We start from the raw sequence: 25,290 nt of genomic DNA, 5'->3' as shown, positions 1-25,290 counted from the left end.
AGTGTATATATATATATACATACATACATACACATATATTATAGTAGTGACTTTTTTATCTCTTGGAACTCATAGGACAGTAACTTATTACTGGGTACTTGGTGAAATTTTTGTTGGTGAAGCTGTCATTGGATAAACTCAGTTATAGGCACAAAAGAATACATAAGAGTTTATATAACATTATGAAGATTTTAATAATTTATATAAATTGTTTTCGCAATAAAGACATTTACTTGTAGGTATAACAGTTTTTCGTGTTGTAATCTCATGCTCATACAATTTCTTTATAATTATCGTATAAATTCTTTGTATAATAAAGATCTTTACTATGGCATAACAGTTTTCCTGTTGTAATCTCATTTAAAACGTTGCTTTCAAATTCTTACCACATCCTCAAGGTACAACAGAAGAAGATCCACCATTTAAAAGCACCACTTACAAAATAAAATAGAAACTTGCCCTAGCATGGTTCTTTCTCAGGTAGCATTGGCTAGAAATGGATCACAGCCCTGTGGGAACACAGAGGAAGGGGGTGCAGACTGTCAGGATGAGACCTGATGGGCTGTGGTCCGACAGTGCAGGAGGAGGACCCCACCTGTCAGAGGTCTCGGGGAAGGGAGTAGATCGGAGGGGTAGGGAGGGTGGCATCAGGAAGAGAAGAGCAAGTGGATCGCAGTCTGGATGTAACGTGAATTAATAATAATAGTGATCATCATCATCATAATAATGATAATAAATAATGTCATTTTCTCTTTGGGAAATTTTATTCTATTCCCATAGTTAAAGACATAGCTTTATCTTTTAAATTTCTTTTTTTAAATAAAGGGCACTTGTAGGCACAAGCTGGCAGACGATAAGTAGAGGCCCACTCACCGCCTCTAACATGTGGCAGAGCGATGGCCGAGGAGGAGTGGAGTGGTTTGTGTGATACGAAGAGAAGCGGAACCGGAAACAGCAGTGAGAAACAGGACTTAGAAATGTGCACATCACAGCAAATCAAGTCACCACAGATATACTCACTCCTTTGGCTGTGTCCAGTCCCCAGTCACTTTTTGCCAGCACCAACGTTGGCCTTTGCAGTCCCTCTGGCCTTCTTCATCTGTTCTTGCGTTCCTTTCGCTGTTTCCGGGAGGCCTCTCTCTTCTCACAAAGGCTGTGTCTTGCGAGTCTGTGTCTAGGGTCATTCTTCTTTGCATGATCTAGAGAATCATAGACCACGCTAAAGCCGGTCGTCTCGCCACCACCAAAGTGGGTTCTGAATCCAAATACAAAGATGACATCTGGTGTGGTTTTGTACATTTTGTCCAGCTTTTCCCGAATTTCTGTCTTTGGTACTGTTGCCTTCCCAGGGCGAGGGACATCGATGACCATTTGTTTCCTCTGAAGCAGACGATTTGTCACGAACTTCCTGGTTTGGATCGTCACTGTGTTGTCCATGATGGCTACGGTGCCTGAGCTGCAGAGGAGGAAAAGAGCTACACATATATATATATATTTCTAAATACATAAATATGCTTTCTTTCCTGAGTCTATGTAACATTACCTGTATATGTGTTTGTTGGGGACTGACTGTTTGGTATAGCATAGCCAATTAGTGTACTCTTCCCTGGGGAAGACTATTTCTCCCGCTTTCAGCATTCCTTAGTTACTTGTAAGGAAATCAGTAGTACAGGAGAAAATGATAAAACTTGCTTATAATGACTGAAAAAGCAAATATGACATAGGGCAACCACTTACACTCCAAATATTCAGAAGTAATGGCTACTTAAAAACTCCAGTCCTTCTGTTTTTATCACACAGAGCATATAGCCATGTGACAGTATGGATGACAACATTCCATTTAAAAGCTCAATTCCTGCAATTCCTGTACTTAAACATTCTTCATCACTGCAAAATCTATATATATGCTCCATTTAAAATTAATTTATCGTATTTTGACGACAACATTTCAAATCCTATACATGTACTCTAAAATTTACAGTCATGAAACACTTCCCAATTCTTCTCTTATGAATAATTTTGAGTTAGGCCACACACTAAATTAAATAGTCTTCTGCATTTTGACTATATTGATAGATTCTGAGGGTTGTATAACAGGTGAAAGTCAGGGGCCCTCAGATTCTGTTTGTACCTTGGCACACGATTTCCACCGGTGCCAAGATAATACATCTAATCAACACCCAACTGTACTGCTCTTTATACTGTACAATGTTGTCACTACACTGTCATGACTAAGCATAACAATGACAAAGCAAAAATATATTTGCCAAGGAGTGGAAGTTGAAAGGTTTATTTTTTTTTTAGTTTCCAATTTAGCTTCTTAAGAGTCAAAAACTTTAGAAATACTCTTTCATCATTTTTTACTGCACTCTGTGTGTATATTGCATGCATGTAGCATAAGACAGCTGACTGCTTCAGGAAATATCTGACTGGGAAGGTGCCTCATGGGCTGTGGAGATGGCTCTGTGGACAAAATGTTTGATGTGTGAGTATAAGGATCAGGACTCAGATTCCTAGACTCTGTGTAAAAGGTCTGTATGGTAGCCCGTGTCTCTAATCCCACTGTAGTGAGGTAGGAGACAGAGATGGGAGAATCCCTGGGTGCTTGTGGATAAGCTAGTCCGTCATACTCAACAGTGAACAGCAAGGGGCCTGTCTCAAACAAGATAGAAGTTAAGGAGCATGGATTGGCTTCTGAGACTTTCTTCTGATTTCCACACTGAGACACGTGCGTACTCACACTTACACACATGTTCATGCACATATCGTGCACACCCTACTCCACATACAAAGATAAAACAAAGGGTTCAGTTCATGGTGACAAAAGAAATCACTAAGAAACTAGAAGTCTAATTCATCGTAGTTTAATCTAATGCTATCTTATTACCACTAAATACATTTCATAATATACTATGATTGAAAGAGTCTAAAAAGAAAATTGATCAAGAAGTGTGCTTCTTTATCACGATATGATAATATATTTAGGAATTCATATAAAATAAGCAAGTTGGTTTGAACTCTCTGGTTCATGTGGACTGCTGCCTTAAGCATCAGCTTTCCCATGCTGTTGCTTGAAAATGGAACAAGTTTTAGATGTCATTATTTCTGTTATTCTCATGTCTTGGGAAGGAACAAAGAAACAGTATCTGTTTAACCAGAAGAGTGACAGGAAATGAATCTCATACATCAGTTTGTGGAACTGCAGGAAGTGACAGTAATGATGGTGGCATTGCAGGATCAATGAAAAATACATGTAGAAGGAGTGGGGACCCAGCCAGTTTGCCCAGCCTACCGCCTCTGCCTCTCCGTTTCCTCAGGCTTGAAGTAGTCCATGAGCAAGACACAAGAGGGTTAGAGTTTGATCTGTCTCAGGATCTGATCATGTCATCGTGATCAGATCTATTGGCTATTCTGGGTACTGTTTCCCCCATTTAAAGTTGTTCTCCAGCTTGGTGGAAAATGAAAATCACCAGCCTCGAGCATTGCCTTCTGGCTTCCTGGGTTCGATATTGATTGCAGTGGGATGGGAGCAGATTCTCTATTCATATGGGTTCAGGAAGTACTTCTTCCAAAAAAGCAAGATCTGGAGAAATAAATGTACTGAATGCTAATGAAGCTAAGATACATATTTTGACTATGTATTTTGATTACTTGAGTTTTTCTTTTCCAACATTCCAATCTGCTTTTCATTTTCAGATTTTCTTTCTTCCCCAGATTTATCAATATTACTGACTTCCCTTTTACATTGTTGATAGACTTTACTTTGTTAAGCACTTTAATCATTTCATTGTCTTTGGATTCATTAGTGGAGGTGTTATGATGTCTTGGAGACATCATGTTGTCCTTTTGGTTTTTGTTCTATTTATGTGTGTTGATATATACATATTTCAGTTTGATTTTTTTCTGTTTTGTTTTGTTTGGACATCTTTTTGGTGAGCAGCCTACCCTGAGGGCTCAGTTTCTACTACCACCAAAAGCTTAAAATTCAAGCCACTGTAATGGAATAACATACTAAACATAATATGGAAATACACTAAAACCCAATTAAAGCCTATCCCACCAATGGCAATAGAATACAAAAATTGAAAAAATAAGTAATTGAAATTGTTTAACATAAAAGTATATATAGGAAATGAATAAAATAAATGAAAAATATAAGAAAAGGAGAAATAAAAATGTCGGTTAATTTTAAATAAAATAAAGAATAAAAGAATAAGATAATAGAAGCTAACCAATGAGTGAGAGATATATTTATATAATTGACAAACAAAAATGTGTAAAAAATATTGGTAAACTTAAGAATAAAATTAAAACATTAATTAAAAACTACTAAAATACAATAATAAGAGAAAGGATGAAACACAAGAAAGAAAAGACAAAGCATCAGAAAGCTTCATGGTGTGTGTGTGTGTGTGTGTGTGTGTGTGTGTGTGTGTGTGTGTGTGTGTGAAAAGTCTTCCTGGGGATGGGGCTGGTAATTTAATAACAGTGAAAGGATTTACTAAACTTAAAAAAAAAAAAGGTAACATTAGGTTCAGAGAGAAGAAGAAGACAAAACAAAACAAAACATGACTTGTTAAAAGTCCAAAATGAACCCTGGTGCTTCAGAACCAGTTGAAAATAAATCAGCAAGGTGTCAGTTTCTGGTCCTTCCTGGGAGGCGACTGTGTGTGAGGAGAACCCCCCAGACCCAGTGTGCAGGAAGGCTGAGGTGGAGAATTGGTTGCACATTTGATCTTATACTTAGGGAAAAAAAAAAAGTCCCTTCACTCCTCTCTCTCTCTCTCTCTCTCTCTCTCTCTCTCTCTCTCTCTCTCTCTCTCTCCCCCTCTTTGTGTGTGTGTGTGTGTGTGTGCGCGCATGCGCGTACACGCCTCAGTGAACATGGGAGATCAGACAACCAATTGCCTTGTTCCAGGTAGGACCTCTTTTTGTTGTTCTGCTGAGCATTGAGGAATTCTCCTGTCTCCACCCTCTATCTGAGCGTTTGAGTGCTGAGTCCAAGGGTTTTATGTTTGTTTATTTGCTTTTGTTTTGATTTTTGTCCATTTTAGAGATTCAGGTACAAGTTCTCACATACAGAAACTGCTTTGCCCACTGAGCTGGCACCCTAGTCCCCAGCTTGTACTTTTTGAAAAGAGTAATACATGGTTTGGACTTTCCAGATTCTAGCTTCAGGCTGCCCTTCCTGTTTTTTGGTCAGCTCAGATCCCCAAAAGGTGTGTGTGTGTGTGTGTGTGTGTGTGTGTGTGTGTGTGTGTGTGTGTGTGTGTGTTCCTGGGCCTTCTAGAGTATATTTGGCTGCCTTTCCTACCAGTTAGGCTTCCTTAAAAGCAGCCAGTTCAGGATGCCATGCCCACCCCAGTGCTCTTCCACTCAGGTCTTTTCTTTGTGTTCTAGGAGCCTCTGCTGGCCAAGCTTAGCATTGCAGCAGCTTGGCCCGGCTGACTCTTGCAGTCGCAGGACTCACCCAGCTGGTGGTACAAGTTAGCAATGACTAATACTCTAGGTAGGAGCTTTCTCCCTCTTGCATTGAAAGTAAGCGTTGAGAGCAAACACAGCACTGAAGTCCGTACTGACAGACAGCTTTCTACTTCCGGAGCACAGCCACTGAAGTCCATACAGACAGACAGCTTTCTACTTCCGGAGCACAGCACTGAAGTCCATACAGACAGACAGCTTTCTACTTCCGGAGCACAGCTGGTGCATCGGAGTTCTCAGACCCATTGGCAGTGCACCTCGACTAACATAGGCGGCTGAAGAGGTTGGCTGCCTGGCCATCCAAGGCTTGGGTTTATCACAGACTTAGATGGGGTCAGCTCCTAGCCACTGAGCATGAGGTTCATTTCTAACCACGGCCTTCAGTGTTTGAGCCAAACCTTTCACTTGAATTTTTCAGTTTCTGACACCCAGTTTGTCTCCTCTTTGTGACTAACTCTCCTGGTTCCTTGAGGTGATATTGTTCATATTTGAATAAGCTTATCCTAGCCCATGATTTTTTATAAATGCAAAACTTAAAATGCTCTGTGAGCTGGTGGCATCCTAGCTAAACTCTCTAATAATTACTTTTCAAGGGGCGTATGTCTGTATTACCCACCACCACTATCTACACATCTCACATGGGGCCCTGAGTTGTCTCAGTTGAAATGACCACTATCATGGTGTGAATTATGTATTACTATGTACTATGGTCACGGTGTGGTCCCTCTCAGCTCCAATCTCTCCGGAAAGATTGACTAAGACATCATAATTCTTTCTCTTAGGGACAAGGTTTGTCATCTGGCTGCCACTAGAAGCCCAGTCTTCCCTTCTCCAAGTGCGTGATACCTGGGAGAGTTCTGACCTCTGCAGGTCCACTGTTTCTATAGGCTGATAGCTACAGGGGGACAAAGCATATCTGTAGAATGTGACCATTTCTGTGAGGTCTGTAGTGATGGCTCATTGTTTCTTGAATTGCATGATCAAGTAGACATGTCATCAGGGCAAAGCTTTGAAAGTTAAACACAACCAGCCCTCCAACCCTCATCATGGCTAGACATCCCTTGGTTCAGGAGTCACAAGCTTTGAGCACCCTGCACTTCTCCAAATACTCAGAAAAGAGCAGGCCTGCCGGGGAAAAGAGGATCAGTGCAGTGAAACTGAGTGTGGAGAGCTGTGTCAGGCGCGGGCCACAACCCACGTTAGATGCTATCCTGAAGAGACCTGTGGGAAATCCAAGCAGTTTTAGGCTTTGATCACTCTCCACCTGCTCACTGCTTACTGGCCTGGGTCATCTGGGACACAGAGGACTAACAAGCAAAGGTGAGTTGGCACAGGCCACAACCCTTATGAGCTGATATCCCCAAGAGTCCTGTTGGACACCTGAGCAGCTTTGAACTTGTATCTCTCTCCACATGCCCACTGCTTACCAGCCTGGCCCAACTGATCCATGAGAAGAGGAGATCTTTCTGTCTTCTGATATCTTCTTTAATTTCTTTCTTCAAAGACTTGAAGTCTTTTTCATATAGGTCTTTGACTTGCTTGGTCACCGTTACACCAAGATACTTTATATTGTTTGTGGCTATTGTGAAGGGTGTTGTTTCATAAATTTCTTTCTCAGCCTTTGTCTTTTGTATAAAGTAGGGCTACCGATGTAATTCTTTAAAGATGAAATGTGAAGTTCTAATCCTTTTGAAAGATACTGTTACAAACCGTTTAAGAAATGCAGGTTAATAGTCAACCGAACTTGTAGTCTTGTTAGGTTCTAGTTTAGTTAATTATAGAAATAGACTTCCTAGGATGAAGAGACGTAAATAGCTAGAAACAGCAAGTCAGATATACTAGAGATAGATAGATGGTCTTCAAAAACCCCAGAGATCTACAGAATATAGCATTTAAAGATGTTTTATTAATTCAAGGCTTTTTTTAATGAGACATGTCAGCTCCTGGCAGTACCCCCATACTGCTTCAAAGAAGATGATGGGGATCAGTGAACCTCCATGTGGAGTTTGCTTCAAGTATGGCAAAGCTAGCCATGGGACAAAATCCCACCATTTCCTCAACTGCTGACAGTATGCTGTCCAAGCTGTGCACAAGCAGGATGCAAAGAAAGTACACTGCTGAATTCTTCAAGGAAAAAGGTAGGCAAGTCCTTCATAATTCCTGCTTCATGGAAATATCTGTCAGATATTCTGAGCCACTAGGCTAAAGAGATGGAGTCTTGGGTAATGTTCAGGAGGCCGCCAGTCCCTCCAATTTCTATAGTTCCTGAAGCTGCTTGTTATGCACTTCTTAATTACTCAGGTAATATTTATCCTTTTCAGGTCTCTGATGTGGTTGAAGACTAGATAGTTACAGTCTTAAAATTAAGCTTAAGATGTTTAGGATTAAAAAAAATGTGTTAAGGGCTGGAGAGATGGCTCAGAGGTTAAGGACACTGACTACTCTTCCAGGGGTCCTGAGTTCAATTCCCAGCAACCACATGGTGGCTCACAACCATCTATAATGTGATATGATGCTCTCTTCTGTCCTGTAGTTGTTCATGAAGGCAGAGCATTGTATACATAAAAAATAAATCTTTAAACAAAGAAAAAGAAAATGTGTTAAGGTCTAAAAAGATATTCTAGGTTGATAAACGTAAGTTATGATAGAAAGTGATTTAGGTACTGAACTTTGGACTCACCAAGATAGGATAGATTGTGAAACACTAATGGACTAATTATAATTGTGGAGGCAATTCGTACCAGATAATATATAGTTTATTGATTTAGATAAAGAGTCTTTTATTTACATAAAAAAGGAGAAATGTTGTAGGACACTTGATCACACTATGTACTAGAAAAACCTATTCAAGTTGTGGTGTGGCTCAGGCCCAGCACACACCTTTAATCCAAGAACTTTCTGTAAACAGGATTAAATGAAGTCAATCATAGGTCAAGAGGCAGAGCAAGCAGCCAGTTAACAGGGAGTGAATATAGGAAAAAACCTTAGAGAGTGAGGGGAGGTCTGCAGGACGGATAGGGAGAAGCATGGGAAGTGAAAAGGAGGCACATCCAGTTGGAAGTCGTGTTAAGACAGCCTGGAGACGGAGAAGGGGGTTTTCCTTCTGCCATGGCAGCTGAGGAGGAAGATCAGCTGTTTGTTTTCTCTGCCTCTCTAAGTTAGCTGGCTTTCACCCCACCATCTGATTCCCGAGTTTTTATCAGTAAGATTGAACATTTGGGATTTTGTTTTAAAAACAACACCTATACATATTCTTGAACCTTCTGTATCTCTTTAGAAAGGAACCATAGGAAAATGGGCTCCTGAGAAAAGCGGGCCTCTTTACTAGAAGTGACCTGGGGAAGGGGCAAGGCAAGTGTGCTCCAGGAGAGGAGACATAGAAGTCTCTGCCAGGGCCAAGGGCCAGCAGGCTTCTGCTGGGCTCAGCCAGCTCTTATTTTGAAGAGAGTTCTCACTTTGGAGCAGGCTTCTGCTGGGCTCAGCCAGCTCTTATTTTGAAGAGCTTTCTCACTTCCTTGTTCTCTAAAATGATACTCTTGGCAGCTCCGCCTATAGCTAGAGCATTCAGGTTGTACTCTTCTGTCTGGAGCGCAGAAGAACCCAGAGGGAGGCTGGAGTTGAGACTAGAGGAAACCAGAGACCTCCCCCAGGACGTCTGGCTCTCAGCACAGGTCCACTTTCCTTAGCTAAAGGTTGCAAAGGAGCCATCCGCACCCTCCCTACCCACCCATGGCAAGGACTCTGCTTCTGTTTACTGCTTGTATCCTCTTACCATTCCCTTGTCTGCTAAGTGGACTGAGTACTTTTCTTCTTGCTTTTTCTGCTATGAGAGCACTTTAGCTTTAATGCTGGTTATTTGGAGGCTGCAGTTGGCTACCCTGGGAAGTTGTAAGACTTTAAGGATAAGTATGCGGCCATATTCTCAGGGCTGCAGAATGAGATGTCTTTTTTTTTTTTTTTTAAACCAGGCAACCTCCTTTTATTATGAAACCCTGACATAGCCTTGGAGAACTTAAAGGCAGTTGACAGGGGTGACCCTTAACTGTCTACATTCCTACAGAAGGATCCTGTTTCCCTACTGTTTGGATCCTTTTGGATTCTTTTTTTAAAAATTATTATTGTTGATTATTTGTGTGTGTGCATGTGCATAATGTTCATGGGTCACAAGTGCCATGGCACGCATGAAGAGGCCAAAGGGCAGTTTTATAGTCTGGATTTCTGCCTCCACCTTTAGGTGAGTTCTGGGAATCAACTTAAGGTCTCCAGTCTTTCACAGAAAGTGACTTTGCCCACCAAGGCGCCTCACAGCTCCAAAGAAAGTGGTTTTTGTTTGTTTGTTTGTTTGTTTGCTTTTGTAGTAATGGGAATTGAGCCCAGGGCCCTGTACATACTAGGCCCGCACTGTGCAACTAAGCCCTGCTCCCAGCTCATGTGTTGAACTCCTGACCCCTAAACAAAGCAGGAACTGCATCATTTGTTCACAGGACACCGAGCTAAGTTGTCAGGAAGCCAGCAGGCTCAAAGACCAGGTTTCCTCTCTTAGGAAGGGAGGCCACAGTATTCAGAGAGAAACTCCTTGATTGTAGTGCTTATGCCAGAATGGGCTGGTGAATATTTGGGAGGAAGTCCAAGCATGAGGGGAGGGAACTGAAACAGTGGGTCTTTGGCAAGGATGATCCAGAGACTTGTCACTGTTCAGTCACAAGGAGGACCGCCCCCGCAGGCTAGAGCATGCGCAGGAAGCAAGCACAACCAGCCATACAGGATAGCGCAGGGACAGAGACGCCTCACCTGAGGTGCTGCCTGCTTTTCTGATTAATTTTCCCTCTGCTTGTAGATGGGGAACCAGGCCCCTCTCTTTCTCTTCAGAAGTCCCTGGGGCAGCACTCTAAAGAATTGGAACAAGTTCCATCCAAATACTCTCAAAAGGAGGCAACTTGTTTTCTTTTGCAGTAAAGCCTGGCTCCCCTGTGATCTGCAGGTGGAAAGACACCAGTTTGAAAAAGTAACCATTTGCTATCTCTCACAGTCCTTCATTGGGACAGATATGTTTTGTGTCCCAAATTGCAACGACAAGGTTAGCATGCAAATAGTTTTTGCTCTCTGGTTTTTATTCCCCATGACCTTTCTTGTGATAATTCACTGTTCCAGGTCCTTGGAGGCTCTTATCATTGCCAGGCTCTGCAGCAATGCAGCATTCAGTAACTCTCAGATTTGTATGAGGCCAATAAAAAAATATGAGGAGAGAACCAGGTGAGTCCGACAGAGTCACATGGCAAGTGGGTAACTTGGCTGTTTTTTCTTTTCCACCTACTCTAACCTCTGGCCTCATCAGATAAATGCTTTCTTGGCTCCCATGAAAATATTTCCAGATGTTTTTCTAACATCATTTAACAGGCGTGGCCCCGTTTAGCCTCTCATTTCTTGGACTGTTGAGCATTTTCAGTCCCTGTCCCTCCTTTAATGGGCAATCAAATTGGTTTGTTTCAGAGTTTAGCAGATTACTTTTCAAATAGTTATGCAAAAAATATTGCTCCACCTCTCCTGGACCAGATCCAGTGACAACATAGCCTACACTGGATTAAGTGAGACAATTCTTTTTTATGGGATTTTTAAGTTAGAAAGCAAATTATATCCTAATTACACCAATAGGCTTCCACAACCTTTTTCTCATGGTTCGATTTTTGTCTTGTGCCTTTGGTCCTTGTTCACTTAGCACCCTGGTATCTTCAAAATTCTACACCCCAAAATTCAACTGATGGTAACCATGTGATGCAAATTTTTGTCCACTACAATCTCCTTCTTCTTTTAAAGATGGCCTGAACCCACTGTCCTTGGAGGAAATTGTGGTTCTGCATTTGGGCAGGGTCCTTTTCCAGCAAGAAAGAGCCAGAGTAGTCACTTTGTTTGCTGAAAAATTTTAAGAGCCTAACATTTGGTAAGATGTTATCTGACCAATGGTCTCTTCAAATCAGGATGTAAAGAGTAGTAGGTGCTCCCTGGGGCTTGTGTAGATGTATCAGTTGGCACTGGACTCCACAAATGTGCCTTTTGATTAGTTGTGATTTTTCTAGGATGGTCTATGTCTGCTACAAAGAGAAGTTTTCTTTCTGAGGAGTGAGGATTAAAGATAACTTTGAGAAAAAGAATAAATATTTAGAATGTAGTTAGAGATTATAATTGTTTAATAAAGGGGTGGGTAGAGGTTTCTCTCCCAAAAGCCATGACTTCACTAGTCCTGGGTGGTTAGGCAGGTTTTTTAACACCAGAACTGTTTTCACCATTATTGGGTGTGTCTTAAATGCAAGTAGTCAGCTGCTGATTACCACCAAAGTATGCATGTCATTACTGCACACTTAGGGATATTGTCCCATGGCAGTGCTCATTTTAATTGGTACAACTCAGGGCCCTCTGTAGGCCGTGTAGATATATCACAATATTTGGCAGTTTTCCTTCTCATTGGGCCAGTGCTAGGACTCCCAAATAGGCTGTAAAGAACAACAGGTGAGACTTGTCAACCTTAACGAGATGAGCTCAAACTGCCTTCAGGAATTTCCTCACATGGGAGTGTGTGCCTAGGGCTGCTTCATATTTTTCTCAGTGACCTTTTCAAGTTTGGTGTTATTTAAACTCTATTCCTCAATCATTAGATTGGATTTTTGGGTAAAATAAACTTTCAGGAGATGTAGACACCTTTTTATAAAGTGCCCACACTGAGGGAAACATAGGTAAAGGATAGAGAGAGAGAGAGAGAGAGAGAGAGAGAGAGAGAGAGAGAGAGAGAGAGAGATGGTGTCTGCTGTGGTCAAGGCCACTGTGGCCCACCTTGGTCTACTCTTATTCTTAGGTCTGCTCTTCCTTTCTTGTCTGCTAAAGTTTAGTGCTAGACTTCGTGTGCAGTCGTTGCATTGTCTGATGTCTTCTCTTTACAAGCCCAAGAACTAAGACAAGTGTTGCTGAGCTTGACACAAGGGGAGACCTGAGGCCTCCTCGTAATCACCAAGGAGTAGGTTTCCATCTAGAAAACAATCAATGATTCTTTCCCTAACCACTTGTAATGGCCGACGGTGACTTGTACATTATAAAGAGAAATCTTGCTAAAAGAAATTATGACTGTATGATGATTTACTACAGAATTATCTTTTATGTATCTGAATGCTACCAGGTCATATGTGAAGTAGCTCTTTAAATTTTCTGCCTGTTGGTTAACCGTTAAACAGGACATGTCACTGGTTAACTATCAGACAGGCAGAAGTGTCGTTTAGTTGTTATCAGGGAGCAGCACCGGTTAGCCCTTACAGGAGGTGTGCCTCTGGTTCTCCATTAACCAGGAAGCTGACTGAGTGTTCCATAAAGGCTGCAGGAGCATCTGAAGCTGCTTAGTCAGAAGGCTGGTAAACAATGAGCTCCAAACAGCAGCTCGTGAAGCTGAGCGACGGCCACTTCATGCCCGCACTGGGCTTTGGCACATACAAGCCTGAAGAGGTAAGAGCAGGGTGTTGTGGTAGAGAAAGTAGACTGAGGGTGGGTGGAGGGGACAAAGCTGACGAGTCCGCAACGTCCGAAGTGACTCTGTGGGACTCACCTGGTTCTAGACTGGAGCCATTGTGTGGCCAAGATATGTAGAAGAGAGTGTGGCTTTGGTCGGGATCGAGGTCTGATTATATTATCATTTGCCAATGATTCCATTGTTCCTTGGCTTGGGAGCTCGGTCACTAGTCCAGAACACTGTCAGTTCCCTCGATTTGATGCTAATTGCAGTGGAGGGAGGGTTCCTCTGTTTAGCTCTAAAGTTCAGGTTATTCCCTATCCCCTTAAATAATAAAAGACCTAGGGAAATGAGCATGTTGAATGTTTGTATAGACATGACATATAAAACACATGTCCGAGGACTGTTGAAGTTCTGTGTTGAGGAGCTGTGTTTCACCATAAATGCTGCATCTGACTTAAGTCAAACCTGCAGTGTGCCACTCTTAACTTTGGGTGCTGAACGGACACTGCAGTACTGTAATGGTGAAAATAGTAACTGTGAAAAGCTGGCCTTTGCTACTGTACATTAGGTTTAGAGCACAGTAGTCTAGAAAGTTATCTGAAATGAACTGACAAAGAGGGTAGTTTACAAACCAGGAAGGAATTTCATATTTTAAAATCTTCCTTAGATCACACAGTTTTAAAAAAAGTGAATTTTTCCTTTAACTTTGAATTCATACGTTTCTTATCTCTAAGATTTACAAAGATCTTTATAGAGTGCCAATGGCCATAATGTCCTGAATGCAACTTATCTTGTCAGAGATATCCAAAGAGCAAGATTGAAGAAAAATGATGGGACTTAATTACTATGTAGGATAACGGGTCATAAAGAAAGGGAGAGCAGTGGGGATGGAGAGGCGGCTCTGGGGTTATAAGAGCATTTGTTGCTCTTGCAGGGACCCGAGTTTGGTTCCTGGCAGCCACATTGTGGTTCACAGCTGTTCATAATTCCAATTCTAGTGATCTGACATGGGTCTCCACAGGCCCCTCATGCATGTGATGCACAGACATACATGTAAGCAAAACATCCACACACAAAATTAATCTAAGACATGGTTTAGAAGGCAAGAGAAGACAAGTGTCAAGGAGCCTCAGGCTGAGTACGCCTGTACTTAGAAAGCCTGGTCTCTCCATTCATTTACTATAACTTCAGTGTGAAACGAATGCTCGTTTTCTTTTTTAATTTGTTTTGAGACAGGCTTTTATTGTATAGCCCCTGGCCTGGAATTTCCTATGTAGACCAGGAAGACCTTGAACTCGCAGAAATCCTCCTGCTTCAAGAGTGCTGGGATTAACGGTGTGTGCACCTTCCCTGCTCTGAAGCTTTGTTTTTACTTGCAAAAGCAGTTTGATGCGACCCTCTATTCTTACACACGTGAACATTCACAGCATTGTCTAAACCTGGTAGAGTAGGTGACATCTTAAATTTAAATAGTTATATCTTCACTAAATAAAGTAACGTAACTTTTGTTTTAAAGGCTGACATCCCAACATGAATAATCCCTTACAAAATGAGGAGTAAACAACTTTCTATTCAGATGAGATTTCCCATATACTGTCACAATCGGATGCTGAAAAGAACTCTATTTTCTGGGAGTCTTCACTGAAGGGAGACTCGTAATGCCGTACCAAACTTGTACTTCTGTTCTGTCACGTTCCAAGCACCCTTCTCCTCTCTTCATTGCACTTGTGACCCCACGACATAAACTGCAACAGAGCCATTACCACATTCTCAGTCCTGTCAGCTTTTCCAGCATAATCCCTGAATTTGAGGTCTGTTTGAGGTCCTCTGATGCAGGTGATTGACCATTATTGTGTGGCTCTGGAAAGGTTGTGGGATTTGAAATTCTGATTATTACCCAGGAAAGACCCAGTGAAAATAAGTTGAGACCTGCTACCTCAAATGCTCAACTAATCTAAGATATGGGGAAAGGGTGGTTTTTCTGAAATCACCTATGTGTCTGTGATCTCCACAATTACTGTTTGTAGATTCAGTTTTGTAGGAGGTGGAATTTCAGTGGCCAGGAAACCCGTCTCTTATTAAGCAATAAAGCTGCATGAGAATGGTATAGGAACATCAAATTCCTCCTGCTTCCGAGAACTGCCTGTCAGATCCACTTGAGCCACCTCTCTTATCAGGTGTTTAAAAATACTGCTTCTTTTTCCTCTTCTCTAGGTTCCTGAAAATAAGCCACTGGAGGCTGTAAATTTAGCCATAGACTCTGGCTTCCGTCACATTGATACTGCTTATGTATACCAAACAGAGAAGAATGTAGGGCAGGCTATTCAAAGCAAGATTGCAGCTGGCATTGTGAAGAGAGAAGATGTATTCGTCACTACAAAGGTATTGTGTGAGTGTGAGATGCTCAGGTGCACAGGTTAATTGAAATGGGATCTAAACAAGCAAACATTTATTTGATAGGATGCTCGATTGGTGAAATATATGTCCTGGTTACAACTCCTATTTGCATACAATTCATAGACGAGTTCCAGAATGAAAAACAGGAAAAGATTATGACTTCCTACTCTCTACAAATGCACAGCTCAAAGCCCTTTACTTTTCTGAGCTTCAAACCAAAGCATTGCATTTTAGCATGGTCTTTTCAGGCTTCAGTTGGAGAGGCTGTGCTTAGTCCTGCTAGACTTGGGGTGCCAGGATAGGTTGGTACCCCCTTGGGGGGCTCCTCTTTTCTGAAAAAGAGAAAGGGGAATGGGGGGGGTTGTGAGTATAGGACTAGGAAGAGAGGAGGGAAGAGTCTGGGATTAGGCTGTAAAGTGATTAAATTGAAAAAAAAAAAAGATTAGTTAGAGTGCATTTACTTGTGTTTATCTTACCGTAAAATGTTCACATGGGGCTTTTGTCCAATGATGTAAACAGAGGGTTGCTAATGAGAATGGGTCAAAAACTTAGATTAATGATTGGTTTCTTATCTCTGCTAGGTATAATCTAGAGACTGAATGTTATTATTAATTGATAGGAGCTTTATCTTTAGAGAAAATTTTCATTTTTAAAAGACTGAAAACAAACTTATAATCATGTTCATATGTATAAATCAGAACAGCAGAAGCCTTAGAACCAAGGGAAGTTTATGTCTTATGATTATAGGTTTCTATATAGTGCAAAATGTATCAGTTTTTGGTAAAATAAAACCTTGATATTTGAATAGTTTACTAATCCAGGGTCACTTCCATTTTTTCATGTAAGTAGCTTTGGTGCACTTTCCATAGACCAGAGCTGGTTCGATCTAACTTGGAAAAATCACTGAAAAACCTTCAGCTGGACTACGTTGACCTCTATATCATCCACCACCCAGTGCCAATGAAGGTAAGTGATCTGAATGGCTTTGAGAAGGGTGTGACTATCAGTTTTCTGGACGATCAAGATATGGGTCTATAATATTTTCCTGTAAACTCAAGTTTTGTTTTTAGTAGTCTACTCAAAGTAGATTATACAAAAGACCATAAAATCGGGAGCCCAAGCAATTGCTAGACTTAGAGATTCAAAAAACAGTCTTAAAAATGTTTAAGCATTCCTTAGATTGCATTAGTAGGTATCTAGGCATTATTCAGCTTCTTCCTCCTGTGGCATTGAGACAGTTGGAGCTTCATGGTTGTTATCTTCTTATGGCATCTTTGAGTTTTCCACCACCAAAATTAGTCTCACACATAACCTTCATTCCCTATCTTTAGTGGATATAGTTCCCTTTTGCCCAAATATATTCAGTTAGTAAAAGATCGCTGATTGTTTAGCCTGTGTCAGGACTCCAATTCATAAGTACTGGAGGTCAAAGCTGAGTGACCACTGAATTTCTCAGCGAAAGAGAAATAGGTCACCAGAAGTATCAATAAGAAGTAGCACAACAGTGCACATCAGCTAAGCCACAGATAGACAGGCCTATGAGAATAATGTTTAATAATAATAAAAATATATGTAAAATGTATATATGAGTTATACAAGAGATTAGCTCAAGGTCCTAAATATACTTCTTATAATTCCACATACAAATCACTTTCTAAATGTAAGTATGCAGACTGATGATCTGCTTAGTAAACATTTAGTGTTCCATTTCTAGCCATTCCTATGAAACGGCCGTGTTTAGTCAGGTCATCACAGAGAATCTTTCTGTTCCAGCCAGGAGAGGACCTGTTTCCAGAAGATGAGCACGGGAAACCATTATTGGACACAGCGGATATCTGTGCCACATGGGAGGTGAGCCTTTGAAAGAGGAGCTGAGGGAGGGAGCATCAGGGGAGTGTTTTCATAGGTGTGTCACGGGACTGCAGGGGGCGGGCACTGGAGAAGTACTCAGGACAACAGAAATGAATCTATTTTCCCATCACATTCAGTGTGAAAACTCATTTCTTCTTAGCAAGGACACAGGAACTCCTTTATGGCTGTCACTTTTTTCCTTCTATTATTTTCACTCTTTGGCTTCTTCATATTCTGTTTCAGTGGTCATTCAAGCGTTGCCTCCCTAGGGCCATGTTTTCAGTGTTGGTGTGATGCTGGTGATCACATTCAGGGTCTTTCACACACTGGCAAGTCCCATGCCGCCGAGCTGTACGCCCGGAGCTGGGTGGTGCACTGGCCACCCCTCCGTCTCGCATTTATTTCTATGTAAGCATGGCTCTTCACAGCTGCTTCATTCCTAGGCCATGGAGAAGTGTAAGGATGCGGGATTGGTCAAGTCCATCGGGGTGTCCAACTTTAACCGCAGGCAGCTGGAGAAAATCCTGAACAAGCCTGGGCTCAAGCACAAGCCCGTGTGCAACCAGGTGAGAACGCCCTCAGGCCTGGCACACACACATTTCCCTCGTTCTGTTCTGATGCCTGCAGTCCATCTGCCCCTTCCTCAGTTTATCTCATGTTCATGGAAAAGAAGATACTACGAACATTGTCACTGTACCAAAGGATACTTGGAGATTCTAAAATCCACTCTTGGATTATTAAAATTTTGTGAAAACGAGGGCTTACCACCAGTGCCCAACTGGCGCAGAATGTGGGGATGTCATGTGCTCTGGGAAACAGATGCCATTAATGGTATTTCAGGATCTATGTAGACTTGCCCCTGAGCTGGGATAAATGGAATATATCAGACGAGGGAAGGTGCTGGAAACTGGACTGGTTCATAGCGGGAAGTCCGGGAAAACCACGAATGAGAGTGGAAATGAGAGAGATGAGTGTCAACAGCAGTCCTGGAGGTCGACGGAGTTATTCCTTCCTGTTAGTATGCCTGCTCTGGAAAATGTCAAACTGAGACACAGCTGCAGGGATAGTAAACTTGAAATTCTAAAAAGCATGCACACATGGCTGATCAGATTACATGATCATGGTGATATCAGTGTGGGATAAAATTCATCCCTAGAGACTCCAGCTGATTCTGGGCCTAAAAGCCTCTTGGTCAGCTTTTCTTCCTCATCTCCTATAAGGCATTTAAATGCAAGTATTCTCTGAGTGGCCCTGTGTAGGTGTGTACATGTATGGGAGTATGTGTGTGTGTGTGTCCATGTTTGTGTGCACATGTGTGTGTGTTCATGTGTGCGTGTGTGTGTGCATGTGTGTGTCCGTGTGTGTGTGTGTGTGTCCATGTGTGTGTCCATGCATGAATGTGTATGTGTGTGTCCATGCATGTGTGTGTATGTGTGTGTGTGTGTGCACGTGTGTGTGTGTGTGTGTGTGTGTGTGTGTCTGTATGTGTGTGTGATGGTAGATATGTGGAGGATAGAAGATGACTCATGGGTCTCATGGAGCAAACACAGGTCTGGCTTGGCAGTAAGCATCTTAACCCACTGAGCCACCTCACTAGTCTTATTTCTGTAACATTCCTAGGAACTTGTTCAAAGTAGGCTCGTTGACTGTTCACCTACAAAAAGCTCAGAAAGTACCTCCCAAGAATGAAGATGCTATCATATATGTTAGATTTATATTTAGAGAAATTAACAATAATTTTCTTATATAATCTGAACCTGTCTCTACTTAAGTTTCCTCATGATTTTCTGAAACGTCTTCAAGGCAGCACTATGCTTTCTCTCTGTAATGCAAAATGGAATTAAACTTCTGGGCCTGGTTCATAGAATTGGGTTATCACAGAAAAATTATTTTGTGTCATATTAGTGATATAGATTTGAAGTTAAGTTTTAAAGACGCAGGTTAAATTATATTGATGATCTAAATGTGTTCTATTTCCGTACCCAGGTACTCACCTTTAGTGCTTCTCTTTTACATTAGCGACAACATCTGACATAAGCAGATACCTTTCTGTTTGCCCACCTACAGGTGGAATGCCACCTCTACCTCAACCAGAGCAAGCTGTTGAACTACTGCATGACGAAGGACATTGTTCTCGTTGCCTACTGTGCGCTTGGATCTCAACGACCTAAACGATGGTAAAAAAGGACAGTAGGGAGGTTACTTCAAACATCAATGTGGGCGAAGTCTGCCCTACACTATACACTCAATTTTCAGAGGCCCATTTTGAACTTGCTCAAAGAGAGGGGAGAATTTTTATTTTTGAGGCGATCTCAATGATGGAAACGTTGCTGGTCCAAGGACTTCTTTGAAGTCCCTTGGCTTTGAGTAGGTGACCTATGTGCTCAGAAGGATCCTAACCATTGTCGCCCTTTGGAGCTAAAGACTTGTGCCTTCTCCTCCAGGGTGGACCCAAGCTCCCCAGTTCTCTTGAATGATCCAGTTCTCTGTGACATGGCAAAAAAGCACAAGCGAAGTCCAGCTCAGATCGCCCTTCGCTACCTTCTTCAGCGTGGAATTGTGGTCCTTGCCCAGAGCTACAAAGAGAATGAGATAAAAGAGAACCTGCAGGTGCCCAGGGAGGCTGTGGGCATCAGGGCTCGTCAGTGCTATCTCTCCCCCTCCTCCTTCTTCTCTTCCTCTTCGTCCTCGTCCTCATTGTTGTCGTCGACCTCCTTCTCGTCCTCCTCACTGTCCTCCTCTTCTCCTTGTCCTCATCTTCCTCTTCCTCCTCCTCCTCCTCTTCTTCATCCATCTCCTTAGCATTTCCTACTCCTATAAAATTTCAGTTGCATTCAGAAGTGTTCTCTTCTACTCTACAACACAAACATCACCTTAACTTGACAGCATTAGGTTTGGAGAGGGTACAGAAATTTAGGATTCAGCATTAAGTCACCATCTATTGTGAACACCTCTTTTGAAATGGATTTCTTCATTGTTCGCCAAAATGTGAGTTTGAAAGTGGTTAGATATATTACAATTCTTGTGGCCTTCTTTTGTATTTGGCCTGATATTCATATAGTTTATTTTATTGTTTTTTTATTCATTTTAAACTTTATGTGTATAAATGTTTTGACTGCATACATGTCTGTGCACCATGTGCATGCCTGGTGCCAGCAGAGGGCAGAAAAGGCTCATATGACCTAGAACAGGAGTTGTGGGTTAGTTGTGAGCTGCTCTTTGGGTACCACCCAGGAAGAGCAGGAAATGTCTAACAAGTGAGCAAGCTCTTTAGCCTCATGCTCACATATTCTAATATGGATGCATTTATTACTTTTGAGTTGCTGCACTGGGTAAGTGCATATTCTTTTCTTGAAGACTTACCTAGGCTGATGACCTTCTATTTTTGACTAGAACTTTCTTACACCATTACCTATAGTATTGCAAAAGGAACCAGGCCCGGCATAGAACTGTAATACAAAAGAGTTTTATTTAGGTCGTTATTGTATAATTTAAAATTTTTCTTCAGTTCAGTCTGAACCCTTAGGCATCTGTCTAGCCATAGTTCACTGAAGCATGTGCACATATGTGCAGACACGTGTACATACAAACACACAATTGTGTTGCTACATATGCAAACATGAATAGGTACATACATGCCATACATGGAAATAGAAAAAAAAAAGATAGAAGTAGTTAAGATTAAAGGGATGAGAAAAGAGACACTGCCTGTTAGTGGAACTTGGTGCAAATTTGCATTGAGTAAAGAGGCTGGGAAATATGTTTTGTAATTAATTTACAACAACTTACATATTCTCCGTATTAATTATGCTGCAAATTCAGATATATTTGTTATATCTGAATTTCTGCTGTGTTTTCATTCCCTCTGTCATGAATATATACATATATACATATACTTTCATGAGAGAATATATATATATTCATAAGCCAAAGTTTGTTTTTATTATGTTTCTTTATTCCTCTAGTTTGTGGTTAAATATCATTCTGTTTTATCCATTAAAAACAGAACATCATATGCCTTGTTTTTTTTCACAAAAGTGTTACAGTATTTCCTTCTAAATTCTTCTTTAATTGAAGTACAGTTTATGAAATCATATAAAATAAAAACTCAAAAAACATTTAAATAGGTTTCTGAGTGAATCTGTGGTGTTGCCCGCAAGAATACTTATATTAATGGATTTTATTCATCTTTTTTATGCTCACTCTTTCTCAAATTAAGCTGCAATATCAGCCTTGCTGAACAAAATGACAATCATTTTGATTTACATTCTCCTATTTAAAAAATATGACAAATTACCTCAACAATATGGCTGCTTAAACAAGACCTGGATAAGGACAGACCAATGCGCACTCCTACATGTAAGGCAGAAATCTCACAAGGGGGCATCCTTAGATAAAGAATTTCAGGCAATTAGGGAATTCCAAGAGTCTAAGAGCAAAATAATTAGTTTTCTATAGGACAGGCTTCTTAGTTGTTTATCCAATACCAACTAGTCAGCCATGATGAAATCATGTACATATAAACAGCAGTAAATAGAGCCATCAGGCTATATTTATATACTTTGTGTGCGTGTGTGTACATCTGTATTAATAATTGAACAAAAGAGACATGACTGCGAGAGAGTAGCAGGGAGATGTGTGAGAGTTCTAGAGAGGAAAACAAAAAGGAGGATGGTTTATGATATTTTAATTAAAAATAAAAATATGACTCTCTGGGTAGAACAAATTCGTATATATGTATATATAAAACTTTTATTATTTACATCTTTCAGTGTGTAGATATCTAAGTCTTTTGGTAGGTCCTAAACTTTTCCATCAGTTGAGGAAGAACTGAAGTTTTGAAATATTAAGAATTTCAATATGTAACTATAATGGGTATTTTCAATTTTAGGTGGCCTTTTAATATATTTTAATAAATTATTTTTTCTATTACAGAATTTTCATATATTCTGTGGGGCTGATTGATAGAGAAGTTGTTCTATTTATCATCTCTTTTTGGGGAGTGTTTTGAAACAGAGTTTCTCTGTGTAGTCTTGGCTGTCCTGGCCTTGCTTTTGTAACCAGGCTGGCCTTGAACTCACAGAGATCTGCCTGCCTCTGCTCCAACATTATAGAGAGTTGTGGGTGACTGTTCAGGCAGCAAACTGTCTCTGTCACTTTTTCATTTTGGAAGGTGCTAACTTGCATTTCCAGTTTACTCAGGTAATTACGTTTTGTTCCTTCTCAAGTCTCTGATGGGGTTGAAGACCACATAGCTTAGTTTTACAATTAAACTTAGTTGTTTAGGGGTTAAGATGTTTTTAGGTCTAGATAGATGTATTAGTTGATAGGGATAAGATATAATAGATATTGATTTACATTCATAATTTTAGACTCACCAAGATAGGATAGATGTTTTCTTCAAGGCTGCCAAATACAAATAGCCAAAACACCGTGAATGTGACATTTATATAGTTTCTGATTGTTTTGTTGTTGTTCTTGCTGTCTGTAGTTTATGTTATTTATGTGTAATAATATAAATGTGTATGTAAAAAGGAATATAATAAAAAAGGAAAACACAATGTATTCTTTGTTCTTTTGGTAGTTTTTAAATATAGAGGAAAGTTCACTCAGTGCTTTTTACTAGAACGGATCAGTTGTTAGATTGTTGACATTTTAAGTTTTTTCTCTTCCATTTGTTCCTCTTTCCTTTCTTCCCTTTCTCTCTCTCTTCCTTTCTCCCTTCTCCCTCGCTGCTTTTTCCTACTTTCCTCCTTTCTATTTATTTACCACCATTTTTTTGGGAAGAAATAAGGGTTGATGATCTACTTGTGTGTGTGTGTGTGTGTGTGTGTGTGTGTGTGTGTGTGTATGTGTGTGTGTGAGAGAGTGTTTAGAAATTAATAAAAATTTTTCCATATAAAGTATCCCAAGGTTAGGCAATGAAATTATCTTGAATCAAATCCTTTGTTCATTGAAAATGATAAAAAATAATTCTTTCTTTAAATTGTGTTGCAAGGAACATTGTTAATATTTTAACAGTTCATCAGTGGGGTATAAATATTTGAGTTATATGGTTCAGAAATTACTTTAGATTGCTTGGAAACTATCATTATTGTCTCCAAATGAGTCAGCTTTGTATGTGCTGCAGCCCCCTTGGTCCGTGTTGTGCTTCCTCACCACAGGGCAGGAGTGATTTCCCTTTAACTTCTATCTGGCACTGACACTGACTGACCACTTGAATACCTTGCTTGATGTCATTAATAACTTTCATGAGCTTTTTGCATAATAAAAAAGACCTTTGCCAAATAAAACGTGATTCATTTGGGTTTTAAAGATTCACAAATGAGGAGTGTCCTAAAATGTTTCCAATTGCTCACTAGGTATTTGAATTTGAGCTGTCTTCAGAGGATATGAAAATCCTAGACAGCCTGAACAAAAATTTCAGATACGCACCTGCTCCATTGTAAGTAACTCTTAAAAGCATGCCATGATTTATTTTAGTTTATATCTTTTCTTTTTCAATGAATACTTGTTCAGAAACCAAAACCTTTGTTATTTTAACAGCTGTTTTTCCCATTTCTGAGTTACGAATATCTCAGTGCAGAAGATAAAGTTTATGAAGAGATTTAAAACCAAGGAAATAATATCTAGGGAAAAAAACTTCACCATTGTTGAAATTATTTGTCATTAATAATATTTTCTTTCTTGCTCTGTGGTTATATAACCTTATATATTATCCATATTTCAAACAAAGATAAGGAATACAAAATCCTTTTTACATGTGGACACTTTGTCAATAGAAGTAAATGTAATAATTTTTAAATGTGGTAGACAGTTTGCAAAGACTCCCATGTATGTTGTCATATCCAATAGAGTATTTATTATTAATAGAGAGAAATGACAGATAAAGATGGGAAATAATGTAGGTCAGAGAGTGGCAGGCACACAGTAATTCTTGCCACTTATTAACTATTTTAGTAAGTAATGATTTCTGTCAATTTATATTTTGTAATGGTGCTAAAGTATAAAGAACTACAAACTATATGATAAGCTTGTATCTTAGTCATAGAAATCTATCTTATTTATGACATTCTTTATCTTAATGGGACACACTATGTTGTATGTGATGGGCCGTGTATTAACTACAAATGAATTCATTAAATGGGAAAGGAAATTAGCACCCATAAGCTGTATTATCTTCATTGTGTGAAGATAAATGTTTAGACTAGCATTAAACGTGATATTCACTTTCTGCTTTCATTGAGAGACTGAAATGAGACATGCTCTTTCCTTCCATGCTTTGGCAGACTGACTGTAGAAGCTAAAAGAAAGGAACATTTTGTGGCTGTCTGTCTGTCTTATTCTGCTCTAGGAAATGAGTATTAACTTGAAATATTCAGCTATGCTGTTTTGAAAACATTTCCTTCGTAGTCAAGTTTATGAAAATAGAAATAGCAGATGCTTCAATTGGCCAGGAAAACCAAGTGGTCAAATGTAAAGGCAGCATTGTATAGATTTCTGTCTTTGATACTATAAAAAGGAATCCAAGAGTTAATGTTTTATATCTTTTCTCTTTTAGTACCGAGGGCCACCCAGAATACCCGTTTTCTGATGAATTTTAATATAGAGGCCTGTGTCATGATGTCTGCACAAAGTCTCAAAGACCCTATACGTGGATAGTGACATCCGACATGCTGCTGATTAAACACGTGCCACTTCTGATCCCTCTAAGCTGCATAACAGCCCTCCTTCATCGCGAGCTGTGTCGTCATTCTTTGGGATGATGCTAATGATTGCTATAAAGGTCCTTCTTTAGTAATGTCAGTGTTTCTTGCCTGGTTTGTTTCCTTTTGAAACTTCAAGACTCAGAGTTAACTTCTGCGGACGCCAGGGGGCAGAGTTTAGAAAACGATAATTTAAGGGACTGTAGTGCCTGGAGGCAGTTTGGCTTTAGTGAAGATGCAGTGAGCTGATCTTTATGAGAGCGCTCATCTGGGCTGTGAGCCAAAACCAAAACATGTAGAGTGAACAATACAAAACAAAAACAAAAATCCAAACCAAAGCGAACCAAAACACGTAGAACATGG

At 40.3% G+C, this 25,290-nt stretch overlaps 1 protein-coding gene and 1 pseudogene across 9 annotated transcripts in view; one reads left to right on the top strand and one right to left on the bottom strand.

Annotated features, from left to right (window-relative positions):
- LOC311597687 (aldo-keto reductase family 1 member C13) overlaps positions 1–25,027 on the top strand; it is a 38,735-nt gene extending 13,708 nt beyond the window's left edge. Inside the window, exons 1-11 of one of the 8 annotated variants that reach the window (XM_084781919.1) lie at positions 9,013–9,152; positions 10,633–10,734; positions 12,415–12,487; positions 15,188–15,355; positions 16,220–16,336; positions 17,144–17,221; positions 17,665–17,787; positions 19,289–19,398; positions 19,666–19,831; positions 23,584–23,666; positions 24,783–25,027. In XM_084781919.1, the coding sequence (XP_084638045.1) occupies positions 10,700–10,734; positions 12,415–12,487; positions 15,188–15,355; positions 16,220–16,336; positions 17,144–17,221; positions 17,665–17,787; positions 19,289–19,398; positions 19,666–19,831; positions 23,584–23,666; positions 24,783–24,825 (996 nt within the window). In that variant the 5' untranslated portion in view covers positions 9,013–9,152; positions 10,633–10,699 and the 3' untranslated portion in view covers positions 24,826–25,027. Of the gene's footprint in view, positions 1–9,012; positions 9,174–9,449; positions 9,716–10,632; positions 10,735–10,780; positions 11,420–12,396; positions 12,488–12,812; positions 12,967–15,187; positions 15,356–16,219; positions 16,337–17,143; positions 17,222–17,664; positions 17,788–19,288; positions 19,399–19,665; positions 19,832–23,583; positions 23,667–24,782 lie in introns of those variants that run through there. The other 7 variants (XM_084781920.1, XM_084781923.1, XM_084781918.1 and 4 more) reach the window with 7 other exon arrangements.
- Positions 977–1,454, bottom strand: LOC311597693 (small ribosomal subunit protein eS24-like; annotated as a pseudogene). The gene has a single exon. The product of its transcript is annotated as a small ribosomal subunit protein eS24-like (transcript).
- Positions 25,028–25,290: the final 263 nt, after the last annotated feature.

The sequence above is a fragment of the Acomys minous genome, assembly GCF_964271855.1.
Source record: "Acomys minous genome assembly, chromosome: 5".
Classification (NCBI taxonomy): domain Eukaryota; kingdom Metazoa; phylum Chordata; class Mammalia; order Rodentia; family Muridae; genus Acomys; species Acomys minous.
This window is presented reverse-complemented; position numbering and strand designations above follow the sequence as displayed.